We start from the raw sequence: 23,806 nt of genomic DNA, 5'->3' as shown, positions 1-23,806 counted from the left end.
TTGAGTAGAAACACTATTTATTCCTTGGTGCTGTTGGAAGTGAGCAGAGGAGGGGGGGGCAGCGGGGTGGGTAAAGTGGGGGCGGGGAGCACTACTTGGCATTCAGGCCGCCGCAAACTCTCAGGCCGCCAGAAAAACTCTCACTCTCCCGGCACTTCACAGCTCCCAAACAAAAGCCGCGGTCGCCCCGGGTTCAACTCTGCAGTCTCCTTTTTTTAAAAAAAGTAACACAACTGAATAAATATTGTCCCGGAGAGGGTGTGCCAAGGAAAAGCCAGCCGATGGGCGAGGGAGGCTGGATTCTCTTCCAGCCATCAAGGGCCCCCCCCCACATGCCGGGGGGTGGGGTGGGCAAAAGCAAAGCCCTTTTCATACGTACAAATACAGGCAACGAGCGAAGGAGGAGGGAGAGAAAGACAGACAGACACACAGAAAGAGAGACAGACAGACAGACACAGAGAGAGCAAACCCTGGCCCAGTCACTGGCAGAGCCCCTCTCCTGGTACCCCCCCCCCGAAGGTTTTATTCCTCCACGCAGCCGGATCTGGCCAGCACTCCAGGGGCGGTTTTGGAAAAAGAGAACATCGCTGGCGGGAGGACCGGCTGACGCCGGCTGCGAGAGCAAAGCGCAGAAGAGCAGCGGGAGGGCCGGGTCAGGACTGGCGCCCCGCCCAGCAGAAAGGCTTCCTCCGCTGCCAGTATATACACAGGGGCCTCTCCTCCGCAACCCACAAGGAGGGCGCTGCCCAGCGTCCCTGGCACATGCCTCGAGTGTCCAGGGCAAAGGAAACAAAGACCCCGAGGGAGGTGGCCAGCCAGCCGGCAGGAGGGAGGGAGGGAGGAAGGGAGGGGGTCTCCGGCGGCAGCGAGGGGAACAGGACTACCGGTCCATCTCATCTAGCAGCGGGGTGGCGTCTCCGGCGACCGACATGGGCGTGCTCTCGATCATGGGGCTGGGCGAGGGGCGGGGGGTCAGCCTCTGCTTCTGCTTCCTCCGCTCGGCCTCCTTCTCCTGCAGCCACTGCTCTGCCATTTTGCCCCAGTCGATGGCTGTGTGGCTGCTGGACCTGGGCGGGGGGGGGGGGGGGAGAGAGAAAGAAGGTCAGGGACAGTGGGCCAATCCAGGGTTAGAATAACAATAACAACAACAACAACAACCAACAACAACAACAACATATTATTTATACCCCGCCCATCTAGGCAGCTTCCAACAGAAAAATGAAATAAAATAATCTCTTAAACATTAAAAGCCTCCCTAAACAGAGCTGCCTTCAGATATCTTCTAAAAATCTGGTAGCTGTTTTTCTCTTTGACATCTGGTGGGAGGGCATTCCACAGGGCAGGCGCCACTACCGAGAAGGCCCTCTGCCTGGTTCCCTGCAACTTGGCTTCTCGCAACGAGGGAACCGCCAGAAGGCCCTCGGCGCTGGACCTGAGTGTCTGGGCAGAACGATGGGGGTGGAGACGCTCGTTCCGAAACGGAGATAGGAAAGCCAGGGGCTAAAGGGCACCTGAAACCGAGGTTATGGGCGCAACAACGGAATGTCTAGGTGCACTTTTTTAAGTAACCAGAATGCAAAACTGAAAATGAATGAATTGCAGCTAAACTACTATGTTCATTTTTCACATGTCCTAGTTCTTCCAATGCCCACTCCCCTAATATTCTTAAGAGGGTCTCTTCTCCTGTCTTCAGAGACTGGCTGGAAAAAGTACTCCTTTCCTTCCAGTCTGCATTTTTAACTTGCTCCCCAGAGCTCAGAAGCTACTTGCGCTCATTCCCTGTCACAAAATGCGTCTAGAACCATGTGCGTTTCGAACGCTTGGCCAATCACTGCTGCGTGTCTGGAGCTCTCGGCGCGGGACTACGGTTTAGGGACATACACCAGAGTCAAGCCAAGGGTTCCAGGCAGAGGGTCCCTCCTCAGCCCTACTTGGAGATGCTGCTGCGGGAGACTGAATGCAGAGCTTTCTGCATGCAAATAAAGTGCCCTAGCCCTAAAGATATGGCAGGATTCCAGTCCTCACCGTTCTGAATTAAGGGCTGATTTAAAAACGGACATAGGAAGCTGTCTTATACTGAGCCAGACCCTTGGGTCCATCAAGCTCAGTGTTGTCTACACTGACTGGCAGCCGTGGCTCTCCAGGGTTTCAGGCAGGGGACATTTGCAGCCCCACCTGGAGATGCCACTGGGGATTGAACCCAGAGCCTGCTGTGTGGAAAGTGGACGCCTTGTCAATGAGCTACAGCCCCTTCCGCATTTGACCCCCGGTGCTGGTGCCGACTTCTGGCCCCAGTGGGCAAGCAGAGCCCCCCCCCCGCAAGGGCTGCCCTCCCGCTGAAAGAAATCTGGTTTCTCCTGTGTCAGTGCAGAGCAGGAGCCTCAGCCGGTCGGCTCCCATCTGCACAAAACGCGCACCTGTCTAAAGACAGCTCTGAAGGAAGAAGCCAGCGCTTCTTCTCAGGTGAGGTGAGCACCTGCAGCAGGTGAGCGAGCGCTGCCTTGGAGGAGTCTGAGAGAGACTGAAACGCACACAAAGCGTAGGGGGCAAAGTCTCTTCTAAAGAGGTGCCTGCCATCGTTTTTAATTTTCGTTTTAATCTACACCAGCCTTCCCTCTCCAGGTGTTGTAGAAATCTGCCCAAAGATCAAGAATATTTTTAACCCGGCGGATCAACTGACTGAACTGTGCTGCCCTTTCCTCCTTGTCTCACCCCACCCCAATTTTCTCCCTCGATCATAGAATCCTAGAGTTGGAAGAGACCACAAGGGCCATCCAGTCCAACCCCCTGCCGAGCAGGAAACACCATCAAAGCATTCTTGACATATGCCTGTCAAGCCTCTGCTTAAAGACCTCCAAAGAAGGAGACCCCACCACACTCCTTGGTAGCAAATTCCACTGCTGAAGAGCTCTTACTGTCAGGAAGTTCTTCCTAATGTTTAGGTGGAATCTTCTTTCTTGTAGTTTGAATCCATTGCTCCGTGTCCGCTTCTCTGGAGCAGCTTTCTTCTTCTTCTTCTCCCCCCCTCCCTCTCCAACCTCCCCACTCCTGCATCATGAGCCAATGTGGCACAGTGGTTGGACTAGGACCATGAAGCTCACTGGGTGACCGTGGGCCCAGCCACTCTTAGCCTAGCCTACCTCGCATGAGAAGAACCATGCACATCACCTTGAGCTCCTTGGAGGAAAAGGTGGGATAGAAATGCCATGGCAATAAGTTAAATAAGAAAGCAAGGAGCCTTTTCGCAACACTCACTTGGGCTGCTGCCTCTGTGCTGAGCTGGAGGACGGCTGGGATTGGGGCTGAGACTGGGTGGACTGGGGCGTGGTGCTGGCCTGGAGCTGGTGGTACTGGGGGGTCGTGATGGGCTGGCTGGGGGTCGTGTAGGAGTAGCTGGGGGTCAGAAGCGGGGTGGCCACCGGCTGCTGGGCAGGAGTTGTGAAGACCTGGGACAAGAGAGAGAGACAGAGAGATTAAAGTACAGATTAGCCAAGGGTGAAAAGGGTCGAGTGGGAGCATCAAAAAGGAGCTTGTGGGGCCACAGTCATGGGCGCAGGCGGCCAGCTGCCAGGATCATAGAATCATAGACCACAAGGGCCATCCAGTCCAACCTCCTGCCAAGCAGGAAACACCATCAAAGCATTATTGACATATGCCTGTCAAGCCTCTGCTTAAAGACCTCGAAAGAAGGAGACTCCACCACACTCATTGGCAGCAAATTCCAGGAGCAGGCGAACAATCTATCCCACGGCGTCAGTGATGTTAACTCTTTATTCAAGGAAGCAAAGTTGACTCAGGAGGTCAGGCCTAGTGAGCACAGCAACTGGTTCCGGCAGGTCTTGCCCCTATGAGGCAGTTGTGGGGACTGAGGAAGAGGTCCCTGCTTTCCCACATCTGCCTAAACCTCCCTCCCCCAACCAGGTCCCTCACAAGCATTCTGAGACTATGCCAATGGACCCGCCTCTGCTTCTCCCTCTTCATGCCTCTTCTGGAGCTGGTCACAGCAGGAGAGGGAGACCCCTGGCTTCTTCAGCAGCTTGCCTCCACTCTGTCTCTTGGCCCCCCTCCTCTCCAGCCTCCGCTTCTGCCTCTGAATCTGGACTGCTCTCTGTCACATATTCTTTCTGCCCACTGTTACCCTTCAGTCTCAACCGCCTCTTCCCAGACTGTTCCCTCTTCTCCCACTCAACGTCCCCCAGGCTCTGAGCCTTTTTCTGTTGGGGGCTCCCCACACTATTCCTCTGCGTCCAGCCAGACCACGTGCCATCAGCAGATAGTAAGGAGAAGGCAGGTCAAAGGAGGTTGCCTTCTGCCCAGTCAGCAGCTCTGCAAGGCTTCAAGTTGGGGGGCAATCCCAGCCCCTCATCATCATTATTACCCACCCTTTACTGGCAGGTCCCAGTGTGCATTACAGCCATTCAAAATTCAGAATGGAAAGCTGTTAACGCGGAGTAAAAATAGATTGAACCAGGGACCTTCTGCCTGCAAAGCAGATGCCCTCTGCCCCAGAGATGCAGCCCCCTCGCCTGACTGTGCTCCGCAGGGCCCTACCGAGTGTGTGTGAGGTGCCAGGATTAAGAGCGGAGGAAGGTGCCCTTAATTCCAGGTCAGAGGGGGACGACGACGACAAGAGGCCCTTCCACTCACAGCCCCTGCCCGCCGGGCGATTAGCAAGCTCAGCCGGCCAAGCGCTGCCTGCCTGCCTGTCGGCTCAGCAAATTCTTCCTCCGCTAAGCCTTTTCTCGCTGGCAGCTTAGCTGCGTCCTTCACCTCCTCTCCCCCACTTTAGCGTCCAGCCTGCCTCCTCCATACCCCCCCAGCACATTCCTTTGGAGTGGGGGCTAGTCACTTGCCCGCGGCCGATTTCCCTTTCATCTACTCTGTTAAGTTAGTGGAAGAAAACGTAGCGTGAAGGAAAACGGCGGGATCCGCATGCAGGTGACACTGTGATAACCACACTTTGAAAAAAGAAGATGCCCAGCTAGGAAGCAGCCTTGGGTCAGTGCTGCCTACACTGACTGGCAGGGGTTGTCTCCCAACCCAGACGGAACCTGGGACCTTCCACAAGCGAGGCAGATGCTGTACTGCAATCAAGAGGCGGCCAGGGGGATTGGACTAGATGACCCCTGGGGCCCCTTCCAACTCTCTGATTCTCACCTTAACTTGAGCCTGTGCGCTGGCTGGGACGTGCTGCCCCCAAAACCAGAAGAATGAGTCTAGAGCAGCCCCACCTGGTGCCCCCCAGTCCCCTCCCTCTGCCCCACCCGGCCCCTCTCTCCCCCCCCCCACGTCCACCTACGTGGTAAGCGCTGCTCCCGCCACCGCTGCCTCCGTAGCCGTACTGGCTGGAGGCCCACTGCGCAGGGGTGGCGTTGGGGTTCTGCCCCTGGCCCGTCACGGCTGCGATGGCGCTGAACATCTGTGAGGTCATGTTCTGTGGCAGGGCGTTCACTGCTCGGGTCAGGTCTGTGGGGCAGAAGGGAGGCGGAGCCCGTGAGCAAAGGACGCCAAGAGCAGGCGGGGAGGACAGGGGAGGCCGTGGGGGGGGGGAACTCACCTGCCAGGTTGATGTTCGCCGGAGTCGCGTTGATGGAAGCCGGAGTCCGGGTCCTGCTGCTGCTGCTGGGGGTGACTCCTAGGGGTGGGAAGAGGGGTGAATCGCGGGGGCTGGGGATCTGACCAAGTTGCTGCACAAGTGGACTGTGTTCTGCTTGCATGGGGCATCTCCCCCCGCCCCCCCGGGTGTGCAACAGAACGAGGGCAGCCGCTCCAGCAGTCAGAGGGCTGGGAAGCAAAGCTCTCTCCATCGGCTCTCCTGCAGCTGGTCTCCTCTCCCCATAACCACCACTTGGGGGTGGCTCTCCCACCAGGCTGCCTCAGCAGGAGACAGGAAGCAGAAGGCTGCAGGCCCAGTCCCATCAGGCACCTCCTGTCCCCAAAGCGGACAGCACCCCAGGCGCTCACAAGCGAGGAGGGAGGAAGAAGGCTGGCTGGCTGGCTGGCTCTAGGGCGTGGAGGGGGAACCGGATGCTCTCCATAGGTTGTTGGACTCCAATTCCCATCTGCCCCTGTGGCCAGCAGAGCCAATGGGAAGGAAGGAAGGAAGAAGTCCAACAATATCATAATGGGAGGGGGGGCAGAGCACTGACACCCCACCCTTGCTCTAGGGTGACGCTGGAGGGGCCATCAAGCCCATCTTCTGCTGCCCAGCGGCTGAAACTCCGGAGGAGATGTGCTATTTTGTCAGAAGTGGCCATTTCTGGTTCATGGTGGGCACCTTTCCTGCAGGAACACTCTCGCTCACCCTGATTTTGTCCCCTGATTGGGGCTGGGATTACCTGGGACAGGGTCCTGGTAGTGATCCTTGAACCATCGGAATAGCCCGTTGACCGTGGGGAAGACGTGGCTGCGGTACCGGAAGCCTTCGGGCGTAACCGTCACATACTCAATCCTGTGTGTGGGAAGAGAAGTGCCCCCCCCTCTGGTGACATTGGCTGTCGGGTCGAACACCCCCGCTCAGAGTCATCCCAAGGTGGGAGGCAATGAGGCTTCCCAGGCCAGGGAGACTGGACCATCCACCACCCAAGAGGAAACACACACACACACACACGCAACCCCCCCCCCCCATTTCCTGGGACTACTTAAAGACACGTCTGCCCTGAGGGATGGCCAAAGCGAGAAAGGCCAGGCCAGGGAGTTCCTGTCACCAGCTCCTGAAGTTGGCCTGAGAATCTCTTGCAGCATTTTGCCTATCCTCATCATTTTAAAATGGTAAAGCCAAGGCAGAAAAAGCGCTCTCTCAATGCAATGGGCCAATCGACAGACATCTCCGTGTGGAGAGGGTCACCCAGTCAGTCCTTCTCCAGACATGGCAGCTGTGTTGAGAGAGCCCAGACCTTGCGGAGAGTTGGCACTAGATGTTGCTGGGCTCCAACTCCCACCCTCCTCCCCTGTTGCTGGGTGTCCAGACACATCTGGAAGGTCCCTTTCTCCCTGGGGATCAACATATATCCTGCCAGGCATCCCAAGCCCTCCTTCAGGGGTTTGAGAACTGGATGGACTTTGGAATTTGCATTTCTGCACCTGAGCTTCTGCAGCCTGATGGTCCAGCCCCTTCTGAAGGCACCTCTCCTTGCCTCTCACCATTCCCACCCCCTTCAGCATCACTCTGGGAGGCACAGGAGTCTAGCTTTGTGTGCAGGATCACAGCACCTCCAGAGAAGTTATCAGGAAAGGTGCTCTCTCTCTCTTGGGGAGCCACTGCGCATCAGAGGAGACAGGATGGGGCTAGACGGAGAAATGGCCTGGCATGAAGCAGATTCCAACCCAAAGGGGGTTTTGTAGGGGGTGGGCAGGAAGGGGAAAGTGATCCCCCAAGGAAAGCAAAGAGGAACCTTATCATCACCTCCCCTGTTCCTGCAAGGACCAGTCCCCGGGGGTGGGGGTGGGGAGGCACTCACCTGGGCTTGCCCCGTGGCTGGTAGCCCAGCAGGAATTTGCCCGGAAGTTCTTTGCAGGCGCAGATGAAGTAGGGGATGAAGGTGGGCTTCTCCTTCTTGGTCTTGATCAGGAGCTCCTCCAGTTTCTGGCACACAGACAGAGCAGTAACAAAATGGGCTTTCAATGCTGCTTCTGAAGTGTGTGTGTGGGGGGTCCAGAGCAGGGGCTTCTCCCCTCCTTGAATGGCCGCCCGGGGGAAGTCAAGGGGCTTTTGGCCACGCTGCGAAGCCCAGACAGCATTGCCTCACCCGGCACCCTGACCTTTTCCCTGAGAAGTTCCTCTCCCCCAGCGGCCGGGCCAACTCGCAGGGGCAAGGAGTGCCCATGGCTTATTTCCCCAAGCTCAGCTCTGCCCAGGTGTGTGTGTGCTCACCTTCCTGTCTCCCCCGTTGCAATCCTGGTAATATTTGTGGCTGAGCAGGTCTCTAGCGAAGGACGCCATCGGCTGCACATAGCGGGCGACGATCTCGTCCAGGTCCTCAAACTCCTTGGAGCGGAAAAGGCAGAGAGGGTTACAGGCAGAGGGGTCAAGGTGGGTTTTCCCCACAAGCCCACCAGGCTTTCAGCCTCCGGACTCACCTCTGTGTTGATCCAGAGGGTGGCCCCCAGGCTGAAGGCGTTCTCCTTGCCCTCCTCGCGGACGTCCACGTGCTGGTAGATGTTGTCGCTGACTTTCCAGGTGACCGTCAGGTGGTTCTCTCCTTTGCTGCTGGGCCGGATGATGACATCCCCCTGGTCCATGGTCTCCATCATCTTCTCGGCCTGCTTGAAGTTGATGTTGTGGAAGGAGGGGTGGGCAATCACACGCTTGATGTACGCTGTGGGGAGGGGGAAGAGAGGCAAACAGGCGGCGGCGCTTTGAGCTCTCTAGCTTGGAGGAAAGGAGAGTTCGAGGGGACACAGTGCGAGTTATGCATGGCGAGAGATATTGGGAGACTCGGGACAGGTCAAGGAAAGTCTCTCCAAGCAGCGTTAAAGTTAAACTGTGGAACTCAGGAGCAGGGATGGCCACCAGCCTAGATGGTTTTAAAAGAGGCCTGGATAAATTCATGGAGGAGAGGGCTATCGATGGCTACTGGCCATAAGGGCTAGGCTCTGCCTCCACAGTTGCTTCTGGACGCCACAAGAGGGGAGAGCGCTCTGGTGCTTGAATCCTGCTTGCGGGATTCCCATAAGGGGCATCTGGTTGGGCCACTGGGCTGATCCAGCAGGCTCTTCCCCACTGACTGGAGCCACAGCCCACCCCCTTGGCTGTCCGTCCCCAAGACAGCCGGCTGAGCGCCAGGGACTCTTTGATGGTGTTTCCTGCTTGGAAGGGGGTTGGACTGGATGGCCCTTGGGGTCTCTTCCAACTCTATGATTCTATGACTCACTCGTGCGCTGCTGCCTCTTCTTGTACTCCTCCTCCTGCTTGTGGTCACCGGCCTCGGCATCAAAGTCGTAGTAGGTGTCCTTGGGAAGCTTCCACTCGTTGCTCTTGTCCATCAAGTCCGACGTCCGGCAGGTCAGGTCGGCGCTGAACTTCTCAATGTCGATCTTCATGATCCTGCAGTGGACGGTCATCCCCACCTGGGCAAGACAGAGGCAGGCAGACAGTCAGCGGGAGGATAAAGACAAGCTGGGAAGTGTGTGCAGAGGAGGGCAACCAAGGAAACCGAGCCTGATGAGGAACGGCTGAAGGAGCTGGGTACCTTTGGCCTGGAAAAGAGGAGACTGAGAGGAGATAGGAGAGCCATCTTCAACTATCCCAAGGGCTATCACAAGGCTTGTTTTCTCCTGCTCTGGAGGAGAGGACACAAGCCAATAGCTTCAAGTTACGAGAAAGGAGATTCCGTCTCAACATCCGGAAGAACTTTCTGAGAGTCAGAGCTGTTCAGTGGTGGAAGGGACTATCTTGGAAGCTCACGGGTGGTTTTTAGACAGAGAGGTTGGGTGGGCCACCTGTCACGGATGCTTTAGCTGTGATCCTTGCATTGCAGGGGGTTGGAGGCAGGGAAATGGCCTACCTTGACCCTCTCCTCGGGCCGCTTGACCACCTTGTCGCTGAGGAACTTGGTCGGGATGAAGCCTGTGACGCCGTTGTCCAGCCGTGTCTTCACCCCGATGGCCTGGCCGGGGCAAGAGCCGCTGTCAAAGTGGTTCCAGACCTGGAACGGAGCAGAGGAAGCAAGGTTATGGCAAAAGGAGGGCGGTGGCGCTCTGCTTAACCAGGACCCAGGCACACACACACACACACACACACACACGAGTGGCTACTTGGCTGGCCATGTGTGCCCTCAGTCTGGATCTCTCCAAAGGCCTGGGAAGGTGAGGCACCCCTGCCTAGCAAGCATCGCAGCTGCCAGGGAATGAGACTTGCTGATGGTGCAGATCTATTCATTTATTGCATTTATAGTCCACCTTTTCCTCCAAGGAGCTCAAAGTGGTCTATATGGTTCTCTGCCTCATTTTATCCTCACAACAACCCTGCGATGCAGACTAGGCTGAGATGCAGTGATGGGCACCCGGCGAGCTCCGTGGCTGAATGGAGACTTGAACCCTGGTTTTCCAGGTCCTACTCTGACCCTCTCTAACCACTGCACCACACCGGTGTCGCTCTGTTACCTCGCTGAGCTCAGGGAAGTTGTCCTGCTGGCAGAAGGGGCACTGCCACAGGCCCGTCTCGTCGTTCCGGATCGCCTGGTCGTAGCTCTCCCCCTGGGGCCGCCGGTGGGCTATCCCCGTCACGTTGCAGATGATGAGTTTACCTGGGGGTGGGAGGTTGATTACTTGCAAAAATATTTGTATACGTCCTTCTCTCTATCTCAAAGCAGTTTACAGTGAGAATACATAAAGCCATGTAATAAAAACCATATAAACCATATTTAGAAAGCCAAAAGCAGGCCTCCATTAACCATTGGGGAAGGAGGCACTCTTAACTGCCTGCATAGGCCTAGAGGAATAGAAAAGTTTTCTGGAGATGTTTAAAAGTTGGCCCAGATGGGATAAGAAGGGTGGACTTTATGGGTGCACAAGAGGCGTTTCGCAACCCCTTCTGCTTTGGATTTTCATATGCTGTTGCAACTGTTCTCTCTGTTTTATACTTGCTATAAAATGAAATAATATCTTTATCCCCAGAACTCAAATAAATAATGAATGCTGGTGGCCCATTGGTGGCCCTAGGGGGTGTGCTGGTGACAAATCCAATTGCAACTGCCCTCCTCCTCCTCCTCCTCGGTAGGCCTTGCCCCGACGGGAGAGGCAAACATATATAGAACATCTCCTACCTATATAGAACGTCTCGGGTGTCTCCTTCGTCAGCATGTTGAAGACCTCTTCCGAGTTGGGGGAGCGGTAGGGGCTCCTCAGGTCCTTGTAGCGGCAGCTCAGCTCAGCTCGGATGTCATACAGGGTGATGTGCTTGTCACCGTAGCCCTGAGAGAGAGAGAGACACACACACAGAAAAAGGAGAAGTGAAAACCAATAAAAAACAGGGGGTCAGATTCCCCCCGCCCTCCGCCCAACCCCAACCCCCAAGGGCTCCTCCCGCCACCAACCTGTCTCTCCAGCTCTTCGGCAAAGGCATCCAGGTCCAGGTCCTTCAGGCGCTCTGGGTTTTCCAAGATCTCCTCCAGAGCTCCGGCCGGGTTGGCGTCCTCGGCTGACTCGTCGTACTCCAGGGCATCAACAGCCATCTTCCGGGCCCACTCGTAGGTCTCTGGGTGGACCCTGGACCCGTCCAAGACCTCGATGTAGGAATCCGTGCTGCAAAAAGAGAAGGAAAAGGAGGACTGAGCAGCAGGTGTGAAAAACTGGAATGCGCCGGTCTTGCAAAGGCGACAGAGACCCCCTGGAACAGAAGGAAGTCCTGATGCAGGGATGGCCACCAAGAGGGATGGCTATAAAAAGAGGAGGAGGCAAATTCACGGAGGACCATAGAATCATAGAGTTGGAAGAGACCACAAGGGCCATCCAGTCCAACCCCCTGCCAAGCAGGAAACACTATCAAAGCATTCTTGACATATGCCTGTCAAGCCTCTGCTTAAAGACCTCCAAAGAAGGAGACTCCACCACACTCCTTGGCAGCTAATTCCACTGCCGAACAGCTCTTACTGTCAGGAAGTTCTTCCTAATGTTTAGGTGGAATCTTCTTTCTTGTAGCTTGAATCCATTGCTCCGTGTCCGCTTCTCTGGAGCAGCAGAAAACAATCTTTCTCCCTCCTCCATATGACATCCTTTCATATATTTGAACATTATCCTTTCATATATTTGAATATTACCCCTTAACCTTCTCCTCTCCAGGTTAGGAGGAGGAGGAGGAGGGGGAGGAGGAGGAGGAGGCTATCAGTGGTGACCAGCCCCAATGGCTGCTCTGCAACCTCTCTGTGGGAGGCAGGATGCCTCTGAAGACCTGTTGCTGGAAGCCCCAGGAGGGGAGAGGGCTCTCGTGTTTGGATCCTGCCTGGGAGCTTCCTACAGGCATCCGGCTGACCACGGTGAGGACTCAATGCTGAGCCTTTGGCCTGATCCAGCACCCAGACTCTCTCTATTTTATTTTGTTTATTTATATATTAAAAAATCTATAGCACTATTCAGAAAAAATAACATTAATCAAAACAGTTTACAGTGACATGAAAGCATGCAATTGAAATCATTTAGAAAGCTAAAAACAGACGTCAGTGAACTGTTGTGGAAAGGTCAAAGAATTGTGAAGGACCCTCCTCCTCCTCCTCCTCCTCCTTTATTACTTATACCCCGCCCATGTGACCGGGCTTCCCCAGCCATTCTGGGCGGCTCCCAACAGATTATTAAAAACATGATAAAAATCAAACATTAAAAACTTCCCTGAACTTGTCCAACCCCCTGCAATGGGCCCTGAACTGATGGAATCAGGCTAAAAGGAAGGAGCTTCTGAGTAAACCTTAAGAAAAACCCTTCTGAGAGTAAGAACCAGAGCAGTCTTTCCCATAGGGCTTAGTGGTGCATCATGCCAGGGCGCCGGCCTCTCGGGCGCCCCAGCAAGTGGGGGAGCTGTGCAGCTTTGCCAGCAGCCTCCCCTTTCCCTGCACCCCCGCCAGCTGTGCCCCGCCAACCATAAGGCTGGTGGGTGCACAGCTTCCCTCCCAAGCCTCTGTGAGAATCGCTCTCCCACAGCAGCATGGGGGAGAGTTGCAGGCGCAGCTACAGCCACCCCAACACTATCTGTGGTAATTTGGGGGCACTGGGCGGATATTTGCACCCCGGCGCCACATTTGCTAAAGACGGCCCTGGTAAGAGCTGTTCTACAGTGGAATGGGCTCCCTCAGAAGCTGGTCTCTGGATTCTCCTTCGGTTTTAAACAGAGGTCGGGTGGCCAATGACCAGGGATCCTTCAGCTGTGATTCCTGCATTGGAGGGAGTTGGAATAGATGAGCTTTAGGAGCCCCTTCCAACCCTAAGATTCTATGATTCTGAATCGCCTGCATAGGCCCTGTTGGAATAGAAATGTTCTCAGCAGGCATTTTAAAGTTGAAAGGGAAGGTAGGTGCCTGCTGAATCTCTGCTGGCAGAGTATTCCACAAGAGGAGCCTAAGGACAGCCTCGCTCCTGGATCAGGCGAAAAGATCACTGCAGCCCAGAATCCTGTTCTCTGTCCCCCACAGCAGGTGCCTCAGGGAAGGAGAGATCCGCCTGCCCCACACAGGGGTCTCTGCCAGCAGCACCCTCCCTATGCTCTCCTGTGCAGATTGCAGAGCTTGTGTATTTTGTGTTTCTATATTGCAATTTTATCCTGTGAACCAACCTGAAGGACAGGGAGGGAAACCTCCGGCCTCCTTGAGCATTTCAGCCCCCCCCCCGCTGCCGCCCCGCTTGCTCACCTGTCGCCCAGCGATGCTGTGTCGATCTTGATGAAGCCGGCACAGTTGATGAAGACTTTCGGCCCCATGTGGCACATGGTGACCAGCTGGGTCCGGTTCTCCAGCCGGGTGTTGTTCTGCTTCAGGATCTAAGAGGGGCACAGAGCATTCCTTTATTTCATTTCGTAAAAATTCATGCGCTGTTAGATCATAGAAAACTTCAAATAATAAAACAACAGGGTTGTTAGTAAGAAACAATTGAAACCTTCCAAAAAGTAAAAGTAAAAACAAGTCAGCAATCTAGACATCCAAGTAGGCTTCGTCGAAATAAAAAAATGTTTTTGGCAGGTGCTTTAAGGAACACAGTGGAAGGGCCTGCCTGGGGTAAAACGGCAGGGAGATACCACCACACTAAAAAGGTTTGAGTTTTTACAAATGCAGAACGGGTATTATGTGGCACAGTTCTGCCCGGAGGGAGGCATCTTGTCCTGGCAGAAAGGAGCTGCCTACGAAATAAGGAGGTTGGGTGGCCTGGGCGAGGGCCTCAAAGCCATGTCCTCTTGCCTTATGCTCACACAGGAGGTTTGTCCCTCTAAGCCCACTGTAGCCTCCTCTGACTGGCGGGGGCTCTGCAAGGTCCCAGGCCAGAGAAAGCTCTGTCCTGTCCCCTCCTGCCTATCCCTTTTTCAGCTGCAGATGCCCGGGACTGGACCTGGGAACTTCTGCATGCGAGGCAGGCGGCTCTCCTGCTGAGCTGGGCCTCTTCTGTAATCTACGAGTGTAGGAGGCTGCCTTATAGCAAGAGGCCAAAAGAGATAAATTGTTAAGTTGCCCTGGAGGGAAACTGCTAGGAGGGAAAAAGACAAGGCCACAGCTGACGTGGCTGAAAAGGAGCCGGTGAGCCATGTTACAGAAAAGAGAACATTTGGAGACATCGGGAGATGGAGAATGCAACAAATGCTGTAGAAGCGGCAAAGAGAACTGCAGATCAAGCACTTCTGCATAGCCGGCGCTGCAAAACAGAGTACCAACGAAAGGGACCGTTTGTGCCAAAAGGGGAAAACTGCTGGTTGGTTAGTGTCGCTGAAACGATGCTTTACGGCTGTATTGAGCGCACGTAACGAAGGAGTGGGGTGGAGGATTTTTTTGTTGCTGCACCTCTGCTTGTACTGCATTTGAATTCTTTGTAGTGACTTTGGCATTAGGACTGCCACCTTGCATGTGAGAAATAAACGCTGATTGATTTATTGCTGACCTCCAGTAAGGGAAGCTAGTGTTTCCCCTACAGTTCCACGTAGCTCAGTGTTGTCCGCAAGGCTTCAGGCATTCAGTCATTCTCATACAAAGCAGGTGCTCTACCACTAACCTAAAGCTGCTTCCCTGCAAAAGGAAGACCCTAGTCCTCATGATTCTAAAAGAAGATATTTTTATATAAAAACACAGGAAGCTGTCTTCTACCAAGATAGACTATTGGGTCCATATAGCTCATATAATAATAATATTATTATAATAATTTTATTATTTATACCCCGCCCATCTGGCTGGGCTTCCCCGGTCCACTCTGGGCAGCTTCCAACAAGATATTAAAATACAGTAAACCATCAAACATTAAAAGTTTCCCTAAACAGGGCTGCCTTCAGATGTCTTCTAAAAGTCTGGTAGTTGTTGTTCTCTTTGACATCTGGTGGGAGGGCGTTCCACAGGGCGGGTGCCACTACCAAGAAGGCCCTCTGCCTGGTTACCTAGAACTTGGCTTCTCACAGAGAGGGGACCCCCAGAAGGCCCTCGGTGCTGGACCTCAGTGTCTGGGCAGAATGATGGAGGTGGAGACGCTCCTTCGGGTGTACTGGACCGAGGAAGTTTAGGGCTTTAAAGGTCAGCACCAACACTTTGAACTGTGCTCGGAAACGTACTGGGAGCCAATGTAGATCTTTCAAGACCGGTGTTATGTGGTCTCGGCGGCCGCTCCCAGTCACCAGTCTAGCTGCCGCATTCTGGATTAGTTGTAGTTTCCGGGTCACCTTCAAAGGTAGCCCCACGTAGAGCGCATTGCAGTAGTCCAAGCGGGAGATAACTAGAGTGGTGCATGCACCACTCTGGCGAGACAGTCTGCAGGCAGGTAGGGTCTCAGCCTGTGTACCAGATGGAGCTGATAGACAACTGCTCTGGTCACAGAATTGACCTGTGCCTCCATGGACAGCTGTGAGTCCAAAATGACTCCCAGGCTGTGCACCTGGTCCTTCAGGGGCACAGTTACCCCATTCAGGACCAGGGAGTCCTCCACACCTGTCCGCCTCCTGTCCCCCACAAACAGTACTTCTGTCTTGTCAGGATTCAACCTCCAACCACCTCCAGGCACTCACACAGGACCTTCACCACCTTCACTGGTTCTGATTTGAAAGAGAGGTAGAGCTGGGTATCATCCGCATACTGATGAACACCCAGCCCAAACCCCCTGATGATCTCTCCCAGCGGCTGCATGTAGATGTTAAAAAGCATGGGGGAGAGGACAGAGCCCTGAGGCATCCCACAAGTGAGGGCCCAGGGGTCTGAGCACTCATCCCAGGAGGAAGGAGTGGAACCACTGTATGACAGTGCCCCCAGCTCCCAACCCCTCTAGATGGTACAGAAGGATGTTATGGTCAATGGTATCAAAAGCCGTTAAGAGATCCAGCAGAACTAGGAAACAGCTCTCACCTTTGTCCCTAGCCCGCCAGAGATTTTCAACCAGTGCGACCCAGGCAGTTTCAGTCCCATGATGAGGCCAGAATCCCAACTGGAAGGGATCCAAATGGTCTGCTTCTTCCAGGCGTGCCTGGAGTTGTTCCGCAACCACTCGCTCAATCACCTTGCCCAAGAATGGAAGATTTGAGACTGGGCGATAGTTGGCCATATTGGCCGCATCTAAAGATGGTTTTTTAAGAAGCGGTTTAATAACCGCCTCTTTCAATGGGTCTGGGAAGGCTACCTCACAGAGAGAAGCATTCACCACCCTGCAAAGCCTATCGCCCAGCCCTTCTCGGCTAGCTTTTATAAGCCAGGATGGGCAAGGATCAAGGAGACAGGTGGTTGGTTTCACTTGTCCAAGCAGCCTGTCAACATTCTCGGAGGTAACAGATTGGAATTGATCCAATGCAATTTGACTAGACAGGACTCTAGCACTCTCCTGCCCCGGCCCTGCTCCCATGGGGGAGTCTACCTCTTCCAGAATCAGAGAGATTTTATCTGCAAAAAACTTTGCAAAATCAAAGCAGGAGTGCCGTCTACACTGACGGCCAGCAGCTCTGCAGCATTTCTACGACCAGGAGGCAGAGTGAGGCAACCCTCGTCTCAAGGGGGAGACTTAGGCAAGTGCCATCTTTTACTTGTTAAGGCCTTCCGCTTACCTTCAGCAGGTGAGTGCCCTTGCGGGGCCCCAGGCCACAGACGTACTGCAGGAGGGCCTGGCTGTGCGGGTGAGCTATGGCCCGGTTGACGTCCACCCCGACCTCGTTCACGCGGTTGATGAACTCACAGTGCAGGGAGTTGAGCAGGTCCTCCTTCACCACGTGCTCCTGGGGGAGGAAAAAAACATCCATACACCGCGGCCGTCAGGCTCAGCTCCAGGGGGGCAGACAGCAGGGCACAGGGCAGCCCTCATCAATGGGACAGGCACCTTCATTATACACCTGTAGGCACCCAGTGAAAGCGTTGCTCTTCAGCCGGGCCTCTAACTGATGGACATACAAGTGAAACTCGGAAAATTAGAATATCGTCAAAAAGTGCATTTATTTCAGTAATGCAACTTAAAAGGTGAAACCAATATATGAGATAGATGCATGACATGCAAAGCAAGATATGGCAAGCCTTGATTTGTTGTAATTGTTATTATTTGTTGTTAGGCGGGTCAATTATAAATGGGATGTAATTAATGAAATGTAATAGCGATGTTTATTTTTGTATTATTGTAACTATTTGTTTTATTACTGTGGAATTTCCAAAAGAAAGCACTTTTCGACGATACATGTATTCTAATTTTCCGAGTTTCACCTGTAGGATGCCCTTTTAAATGTGTTGTGGGAGGGGGAGTAATTGGGCTGTTTTCATTCTTATTTTTATTATGTTTTCTCTTTTTCATATTGTAATTCTATGCTGTGACCTACCTTGAGATCTGCAGTTGAAGGGTGGGATACAAATGTAATGTAATGTAATTTATGTATTTATTTTACCTGCCTTCCCCTCCATGAGGCCCCAGGGCAGGTTACAACAATATTAGAAAAACCAGTTAGAGTAAATTACAACTAAGTGGGAGTAAGGTGGATCTTAAAATATATCAAAGGGCAAGGGGATAAAGAGGTAGGGACTCAGCATGATTTATTCTGCTTCAGGTTGCAATGGAAAATGACTGCCCTACCCCCCTCAGCAGCCCCCCAACCCCAGACACAAGCCCTTTTCACAGCCGCCCTCTGCCTTCTGGGATTTCAACAGACAACTGAAAGCCTTCACACACCCCCAGGGACTGAACCAGATGTCCAAATGAAAAAGCAGTGCCTCTCCAGACAAGGAATTCTTTACAGATACAGAATTTGACGCTGAGTAAAGGAGGGCAAGTGTTGCCTTCCTTCCACAGGAGAGCTTCTCCCGGCGGCGGTACCTGCAGAGGGTGCAGCTTAAGGCAGAGGATGTCCTCGTCGGAGCTGCAGACCTGAGCGAACTCGATCAGGGGGTCTTGGATGCGGCGGGCGAGGGAGACGGCCTGGCGCAGGACAGGGGGGTAATCCCGGAATTCGGTCTGCAAGAGAATCGCGCCAGAAGGGGTTCACACACCCCTCCTCTTATAACCACACGTGAGGCAGCTTCCCATGACAGCCAAATAATACAATCACAAGGGGGGGGGGGCGGAATCAGTAGCATCAACGATTCAAACAACTGAAATAAAAGCAGATATCAAGACCTGGGAAAAGTTTTCCTAATAAGTGTGTAGTTTTCAAATTTGCTGTGTTGCTGAAGGCTCCTGGACTCTAACCACAAATAAAACAAAACGCTTTTTAAAAGCTAGACACTACGCAAGAAACTACTGTATTCTTACGTATATAAGACGCCCCCTATTTTGGGGGACTCAAAATTAAGAAAATGGGGGGAGATTGCCCAGAGTTGTTGAGCTTTTTGGGGGGGAGGATTGCCAATAGATTGACCAACGCTGCCAATCGCGCACGTCACATAAACCACCTATTGTATGCCCCCTCCATGTATAAGACGATACCCAATTTTTAACGTATTTTAAATGTCAAAAAACCTCGTCTTATACATGGAAAACTACGGTACCTCATTCCGAGACCCTTGCTCCGTCTAGCTCAGCAGTTCCTACCCTGGCCGGCAGTGGCTCTCCAGAGTTTCAGGCAGGGAACGACAACTATCCCGAGTTTGAGCAAGGGGGTGGGTGGGTGTGGGTGTGTCTCCGGGCTCACCTCGGACTTCTTGCTGTTCATGTAGAGAGTGGCCAGCTCATTGTCCACCAGCTCCACCCCAATGGAGGAGAGCTGCTGCCCTTGGTCCAGCTCGTGGGCAATGCGCTTCACGTCCTCTATCAGCATCTGGGCATCCCTGGCAAAGGGAGAGGAGGGAGCAGGAAACAGCTGAGAGCTTGGCCATGACAGAGAGCGAACCCCAGTTGCAACCTGAGCGGCATCTCTTGACTCCAAAAGGGGAGCTGTGCAGCAGAAGGCATCCTGTCCCTGTCTGGGCATAGTGTTTGCTCTACATAAAGGATGACCACTCCCCTACCTCTCTATCTGGCCCTCAGGACACACCCCGTCACCGGCCCTGTGCCGGACCTTCCCTTGAGTGTTTTTGCCTGGCTGGACCCTGATGACGCCTCTCGTTTCTCTGGATGAAGGAGGCAAAGGGATTTCTGAATGGAGAAACTGGTCTACCATGCAAAGGCAGTTTTAAAATTTGTTGCTCCTCCCACTTTTGCCTCTGGCCCCACCCACCCCGGCATGTGGCCCCTGGCAGGCTGCATCCAGAAGGGAATGTGACCAGCGCTTACAATTAATCAATAGAAAATATAAATATGTGGTTAAAAGGTTGAAAAAAGAAAATAGATTAATAATGTTTAACTTTAATTTTAGTGTATAAGGTGTATATTATAAGCAGAAGAAATAAATATGTGATAAACCAGGAAGGGAAGTTTTTGGGGGGATTTTGAAATGTTAATGTAATTTGCATTTTTGATTATGTTAAAATTTGTTGCAAATTTGTAATAAAAAATATTTTAAAATAATAAAAAAGAAGGGAACGTGGCATTCTGGGTGAAAAGGGTCCCCCGTCCCCTGGCACTGAGCTGCTACTTGCTCATTCCTGAGCAAACTTCTGCTGTTCTTAAAACAGTCAATCAGAAAACAAAAAAGCAAAAACACCAAATATAAACCAGGAGTAGATGATTTTTTTAAAAAAAGAATCAAGCAGAAACCCAAAGGAAAGAAAAAGAAAGAAAATCAAATGCCAGCAAGGCCAAGGGAATCCCCTCTCACGAAGCAACAGAAAGAGGAGAGGCAGGCGGGAGGGAGGGAGCTCCACAGCTCAGGGGCGGCAGCAGAGGAGGCCCTGTTACTCCATCTGGCTGTTTTAAAGTATGCTGAGAGCTGCTTGGAGTCGTGATCGTTTTGTGTTTAAAACAGAAAAGTAGGAGATGAATATTTTTAAAAAAACATGGGATGAGGGCTGAATGTGCTTAGAAGGAGGCATCTGGCAGGGAGCTGTGAGCCCAGGATGCTGGATTGGAGAAGTCCTGATCCTGAAGCAGCAGTCGGGCTCTTTGGCGGCTCAGGAGGCTCACCTGTTCTCTCCTGCAATGGTGACCACGTGGGGCTTCTTACTGAGCAGGAACTTCTTCAGGGTCTCGATATCCTGGGCCTGAGGGCAGAGAAAGGGGATAGAGCAGGGGTCAGCAAACTTTTTCAGCAGGGGGCCGGTCCACTGTCCCTCAGACCTTGTGGGGGGCCAGACTATATTTTGGAAAAAAATATGAACAAATTCCCATGCCCCACAAAGAACCCAGAGATGCATTTTAAATAAAAGGACACATTCTACTCATGTAAAAACATGCTGATTCCTGGACCATCCGCGGGCTGGATTTAGAAGGCGATTGGGCCGGATCCGGCCACCGGGCCTTAGTTTGGGGTCCCCTAGGATAGAGGGAGGGAGGGAGGCAGAAAGGATGCCAGGCAGGAGGACACTGTGACTTTACACACGAAGGCTCCTGAAGCAGGAGATCCGGTGATGGGAAGAAAGCCCTCTCGGCCAATATGGAGGCAGGACTTGTGATGGGCTCAAATTTCCACCAGGGAGTTGGGGGCGGGAAAGGAGTCCCCGCCCCCCCTGGTTTGTGTGGGATTCCCAGGTGGCCAGCAACCCTACGGGAGAATTCTTCAGTTTGGTGCATTTATATTTCACCTTCTTCTCAAAGGAGTTCACTAATTTAATCGCCACAACAACCCTGTGAGGTAGGTTAGGCTGAGAGGCAATGACTGGCCCCCATGGTCACCCGGTGAGTTTTGTGGCTCGAGAGGGGATTTGAACCCTGGTCTCTCCAAGGTCTTAGAGCCCAGGACTCTACCACTAGACCAGAAACAATTCCAGATGGGGGTTGCAGCAGCCCAGGCTGCGGGGAGAATGTTCTAGGCCTGAGACCAGAGACACACCAGCCACCCTCCCTGCACTTCCAGACTGGCGGTGGGAGGAAAAACCACAGAGCGACTCCTTATACCAGAAGCTCCTGCAAGTATCTGGTGGCTTCCTAACAAAGTCTTCAGCGTCTCCCCTCACCTTCTTCTCTCTCTCCTCCTCCCGCCAGGCGTTCCTTCGCTTGGTGAAATGCGGCAGGCGCAGGAAATCCGTCACCTCCCCTTCCCCATTCACCAGGGCGCAAAAGACAGGGTGGTCTCTGTAAGAAAAAGGAAGGACACACCGTTAAGAAAAGCAGGGAGGGAACCCCAGAAGGGCGTTTGGGACGCATCTCTGCAAATGAGCCGCCCCCTGCTGCCTCCATACCTGGCCGAGGAGAAGGCGATGCCCAGCACTCGGATGCCCTTGCCCTGGTTCTCGTCCATGAAGTCGTCGTCTTCCTCCACCTGCTGGTCTGGCCGGTAAGGAGCCGCCTTCAGCCAGTTGTGCAGCTTCCGGCTGCAAGCCTGGAAGAGGAAGGAGGAAGGCGGCTCATGGGCAGGCCCTGGAAGAAACTTCCACCTGGACCATTGGGAGGGTTTCAAAGGATCTAAAGGGCAGAGCTCAAAGAACCATTTTTGGGCTGCATGAGAGCGGTCCCCAAAGGCAGCGATGGAATTGCCTAGGGGGGCACTAAGAGGCAAGGTGGAGGCAAGGGGCACTGGAGGTGGAAAAGCTTGGAATAGCTGGTGTCCCTGGATAAAGTTCTTCTGTTTTGCTGAATTAAATTAAATACTTTTAAGTAGATTATGAATAAATGTCCAATTAACTGTTACTGTTTTGAATTTCATTGTGTTATTAGTCGGTCGTGCAAACAGCTGTTCTGAATGATGCTTTTCATAGGGTAGGGGGGGACTGGGGATGACTTTATGGATCTGAGGGGGCTGTGCCCCCCCCAAAAAAGTTTGGGAGCCATTTCTATGATGTGATTTTATCTCTGGTGCAAATACTCAAAACACAAAGTCGCCCACTGTCACCTGTAGAGGCAAACATCTGGCTCATCCAAGACTTTACAGAACCTTTATCGTCATTAATGATGGAATTCACAGCTGGCAAATACTTCCATGTTTATATATCTATTTATCATTTGTAAAGGAAATCCTTGTATGACTTCATTACCCCTTTGGAGCAATGCTGTATAATTATGCTTCTGTCCTACCAGGCTGTGGCACTTTACAGTCTATGTTTTTTGAATTTAACTTTTATTTCTTTTTGTTACATTTGCATTTCCCTGCAACAACAAAAAAATCAATTAAATATGCAAAAAGGAATGCTCGTTTGTTTGTTTGTTTCTTCCGTACAAAGCAAGGCAGCCTCTCTGGAGAGGAAGGGCGAAAGCACATTGAGAAAAGGACCAGCGTATCTGCCATCACCACACCTGGCGCACCTGGCTCTGGACAGAATCATGCGCATCTGCTTTGCAGGCATTTATTCTGCATTCATGATGCATGTTTCCCTAAGACGTTTTCTTGGCACTGGGAGGTGGAAAGCTGGACGGCACAGGGGGGGGGGCAGGGCGGAAGGAGGTTTTCTCCCAACTCCCCTGACCCAGGTCTGGGATTTCACCATAACTTTTGCTTAACAAAGAGGGGGAAATTAAAACATGGATTCTTCAAGCCTGCAGTAATCAAGTTTGTGCTAAGAAAGCCTGCTCACCCACTCAGGTGTCAGTGATTTTTCAGCTGTGATACCTGCATTGCAGGGGGTTGGACTAGATGACCCAAGGGATCTACCTCTCCAATTCTAGGATTCTTCCTTGAGCAACCATCCAGGCTAGCCATACTCTCCTAGAAGCAGGAGCTGCCTGCCAAGGAGCCTAAGCCAAGGGGGGTTGGGGTGAGCAGCCACCTTGGACACCCACCTTGATGACAAACTCCTTGGCTTCCACCAGCAGCTTGTTCTTCAGCTCCATGGCCATCTGGACGTAGAGGAACTGGTTGAGCGCCCGCTCAATGGCCAAGGTGCGCTGCCGGTTCCACTCCTGCACCTGGTGGCTGAACTCGTCACGATAGTAGAACTGCTTGATCTCCTCAAAGTAGGATTGGTCGTTGCCGTAGCTGGAAAGGGGGGAGGAGGAGGCGGTCAGTGGCTAATAGCCATAATGGCTACGTCATTCCTCCCACCACTGGAAGGCAGTAAAGGCCCCTGGATGCCAGCTGGCTGGGCAACACAAGAGGGGACAGCAGCTGCAGCTGGACTCAGGTCCTTTGCAGCCCTACTTGGGGGCAGACGCCAGGATTGGACCAGGGACCTTCTGCATGCAAGCAAAGCAGATAATCTGCCACTGAGCAACTTACTACCCACCCAATGACATCAAGATTCACCCAGCAGGGAAAAGGGGGGGTGTCTTTAGGCTGAGACTCACCCCTCAACGCCCTTCATGTCGATGCAGATGTCAATGGTCAGGAGCCCCTCGTCCTTGGCCAGGCAGATCTTCAGAAACTGATCGTCCCGCAGTTCCTTCACAGGCTTGTTCTTCAGGTACTTGAAGGAGTAGGCGTAATGGGCCTCGTCCACATCCTGCCGTTTTGAGAACGGGGTGGGGGTGGGAGAGAGAGAGAGAGAGAGAGAGAGAGAGAGAGAGAGAGAGAGAGAGAGAAGGCAACGACTCAGGAGGGGAAGAGAGGAACACCTGCAAGGAGGATCTCCAAGCAGGCCCTCCCAGGACACCCTCACAGCCCCCAATTCCATGCCAAGGTTTTCAGAATTCAGCTATTCCCCTCTCTTTCCCCCTGCCCTGGCCAAGTGTGCATGTTTTAATACGTTCGCCTTCCCTCCAACCCAAG

At 53.1% G+C, this 23,806-nt stretch overlaps 1 protein-coding gene across 1 annotated transcript in view; it reads right to left on the bottom strand.

Moving 5' to 3' along the window:
• The window catches only part of SUPT6H (SPT6 homolog, histone chaperone and transcription elongation factor), a 46,318-nt gene continuing 22,512 nt past the window's right edge, over positions 1-23,806 (bottom strand). The window contains exons 16-37 of the mRNA XM_060268463.1: positions 23,386-23,540; positions 22,882-23,077; positions 21,348-21,487; positions 21,123-21,240; positions 20,134-20,210; positions 18,764-18,899; positions 17,950-18,087; positions 16,703-16,870; positions 13,338-13,465; positions 11,037-11,244; positions 10,767-10,914; positions 10,105-10,247; positions 9,507-9,647; positions 8,874-9,069; positions 8,080-8,318; positions 7,874-7,987; positions 7,461-7,585; positions 6,339-6,451; positions 5,558-5,635; positions 5,300-5,466; positions 3,256-3,446; positions 1-1,067 (exon numbers count right to left, since the gene is read on the bottom strand). Coding sequence (XP_060124446.1) covers positions 881-1,067; positions 3,256-3,446; positions 5,300-5,466; positions 5,558-5,635; positions 6,339-6,451; positions 7,461-7,585; positions 7,874-7,987; positions 8,080-8,318; positions 8,874-9,069; positions 9,507-9,647; positions 10,105-10,247; positions 10,767-10,914; positions 11,037-11,244; positions 13,338-13,465; positions 16,703-16,870; positions 17,950-18,087; positions 18,764-18,899; positions 20,134-20,210; positions 21,123-21,240; positions 21,348-21,487; positions 22,882-23,077; positions 23,386-23,540 — 3,306 coding nt within the window. The 3' untranslated portion in view covers positions 1-880. The remainder of the gene's footprint in view (positions 1,068-3,255; positions 3,447-5,299; positions 5,467-5,557; positions 5,636-6,338; positions 6,452-7,460; positions 7,586-7,873; positions 7,988-8,079; positions 8,319-8,873; positions 9,070-9,506; positions 9,648-10,104; positions 10,248-10,766; positions 10,915-11,036; positions 11,245-13,337; positions 13,466-16,702; positions 16,871-17,949; positions 18,088-18,763; positions 18,900-20,133; positions 20,211-21,122; positions 21,241-21,347; positions 21,488-22,881; positions 23,078-23,385; positions 23,541-23,806) is intronic.

This window comes from Zootoca vivipara, chromosome 15 (genome assembly GCF_963506605.1).
Source record: "Zootoca vivipara chromosome 15, rZooViv1.1, whole genome shotgun sequence".
In the NCBI taxonomy this organism is placed as follows: domain Eukaryota; kingdom Metazoa; phylum Chordata; class Lepidosauria; order Squamata; family Lacertidae; genus Zootoca; species Zootoca vivipara.
This window is presented reverse-complemented; position numbering and strand designations above follow the sequence as displayed.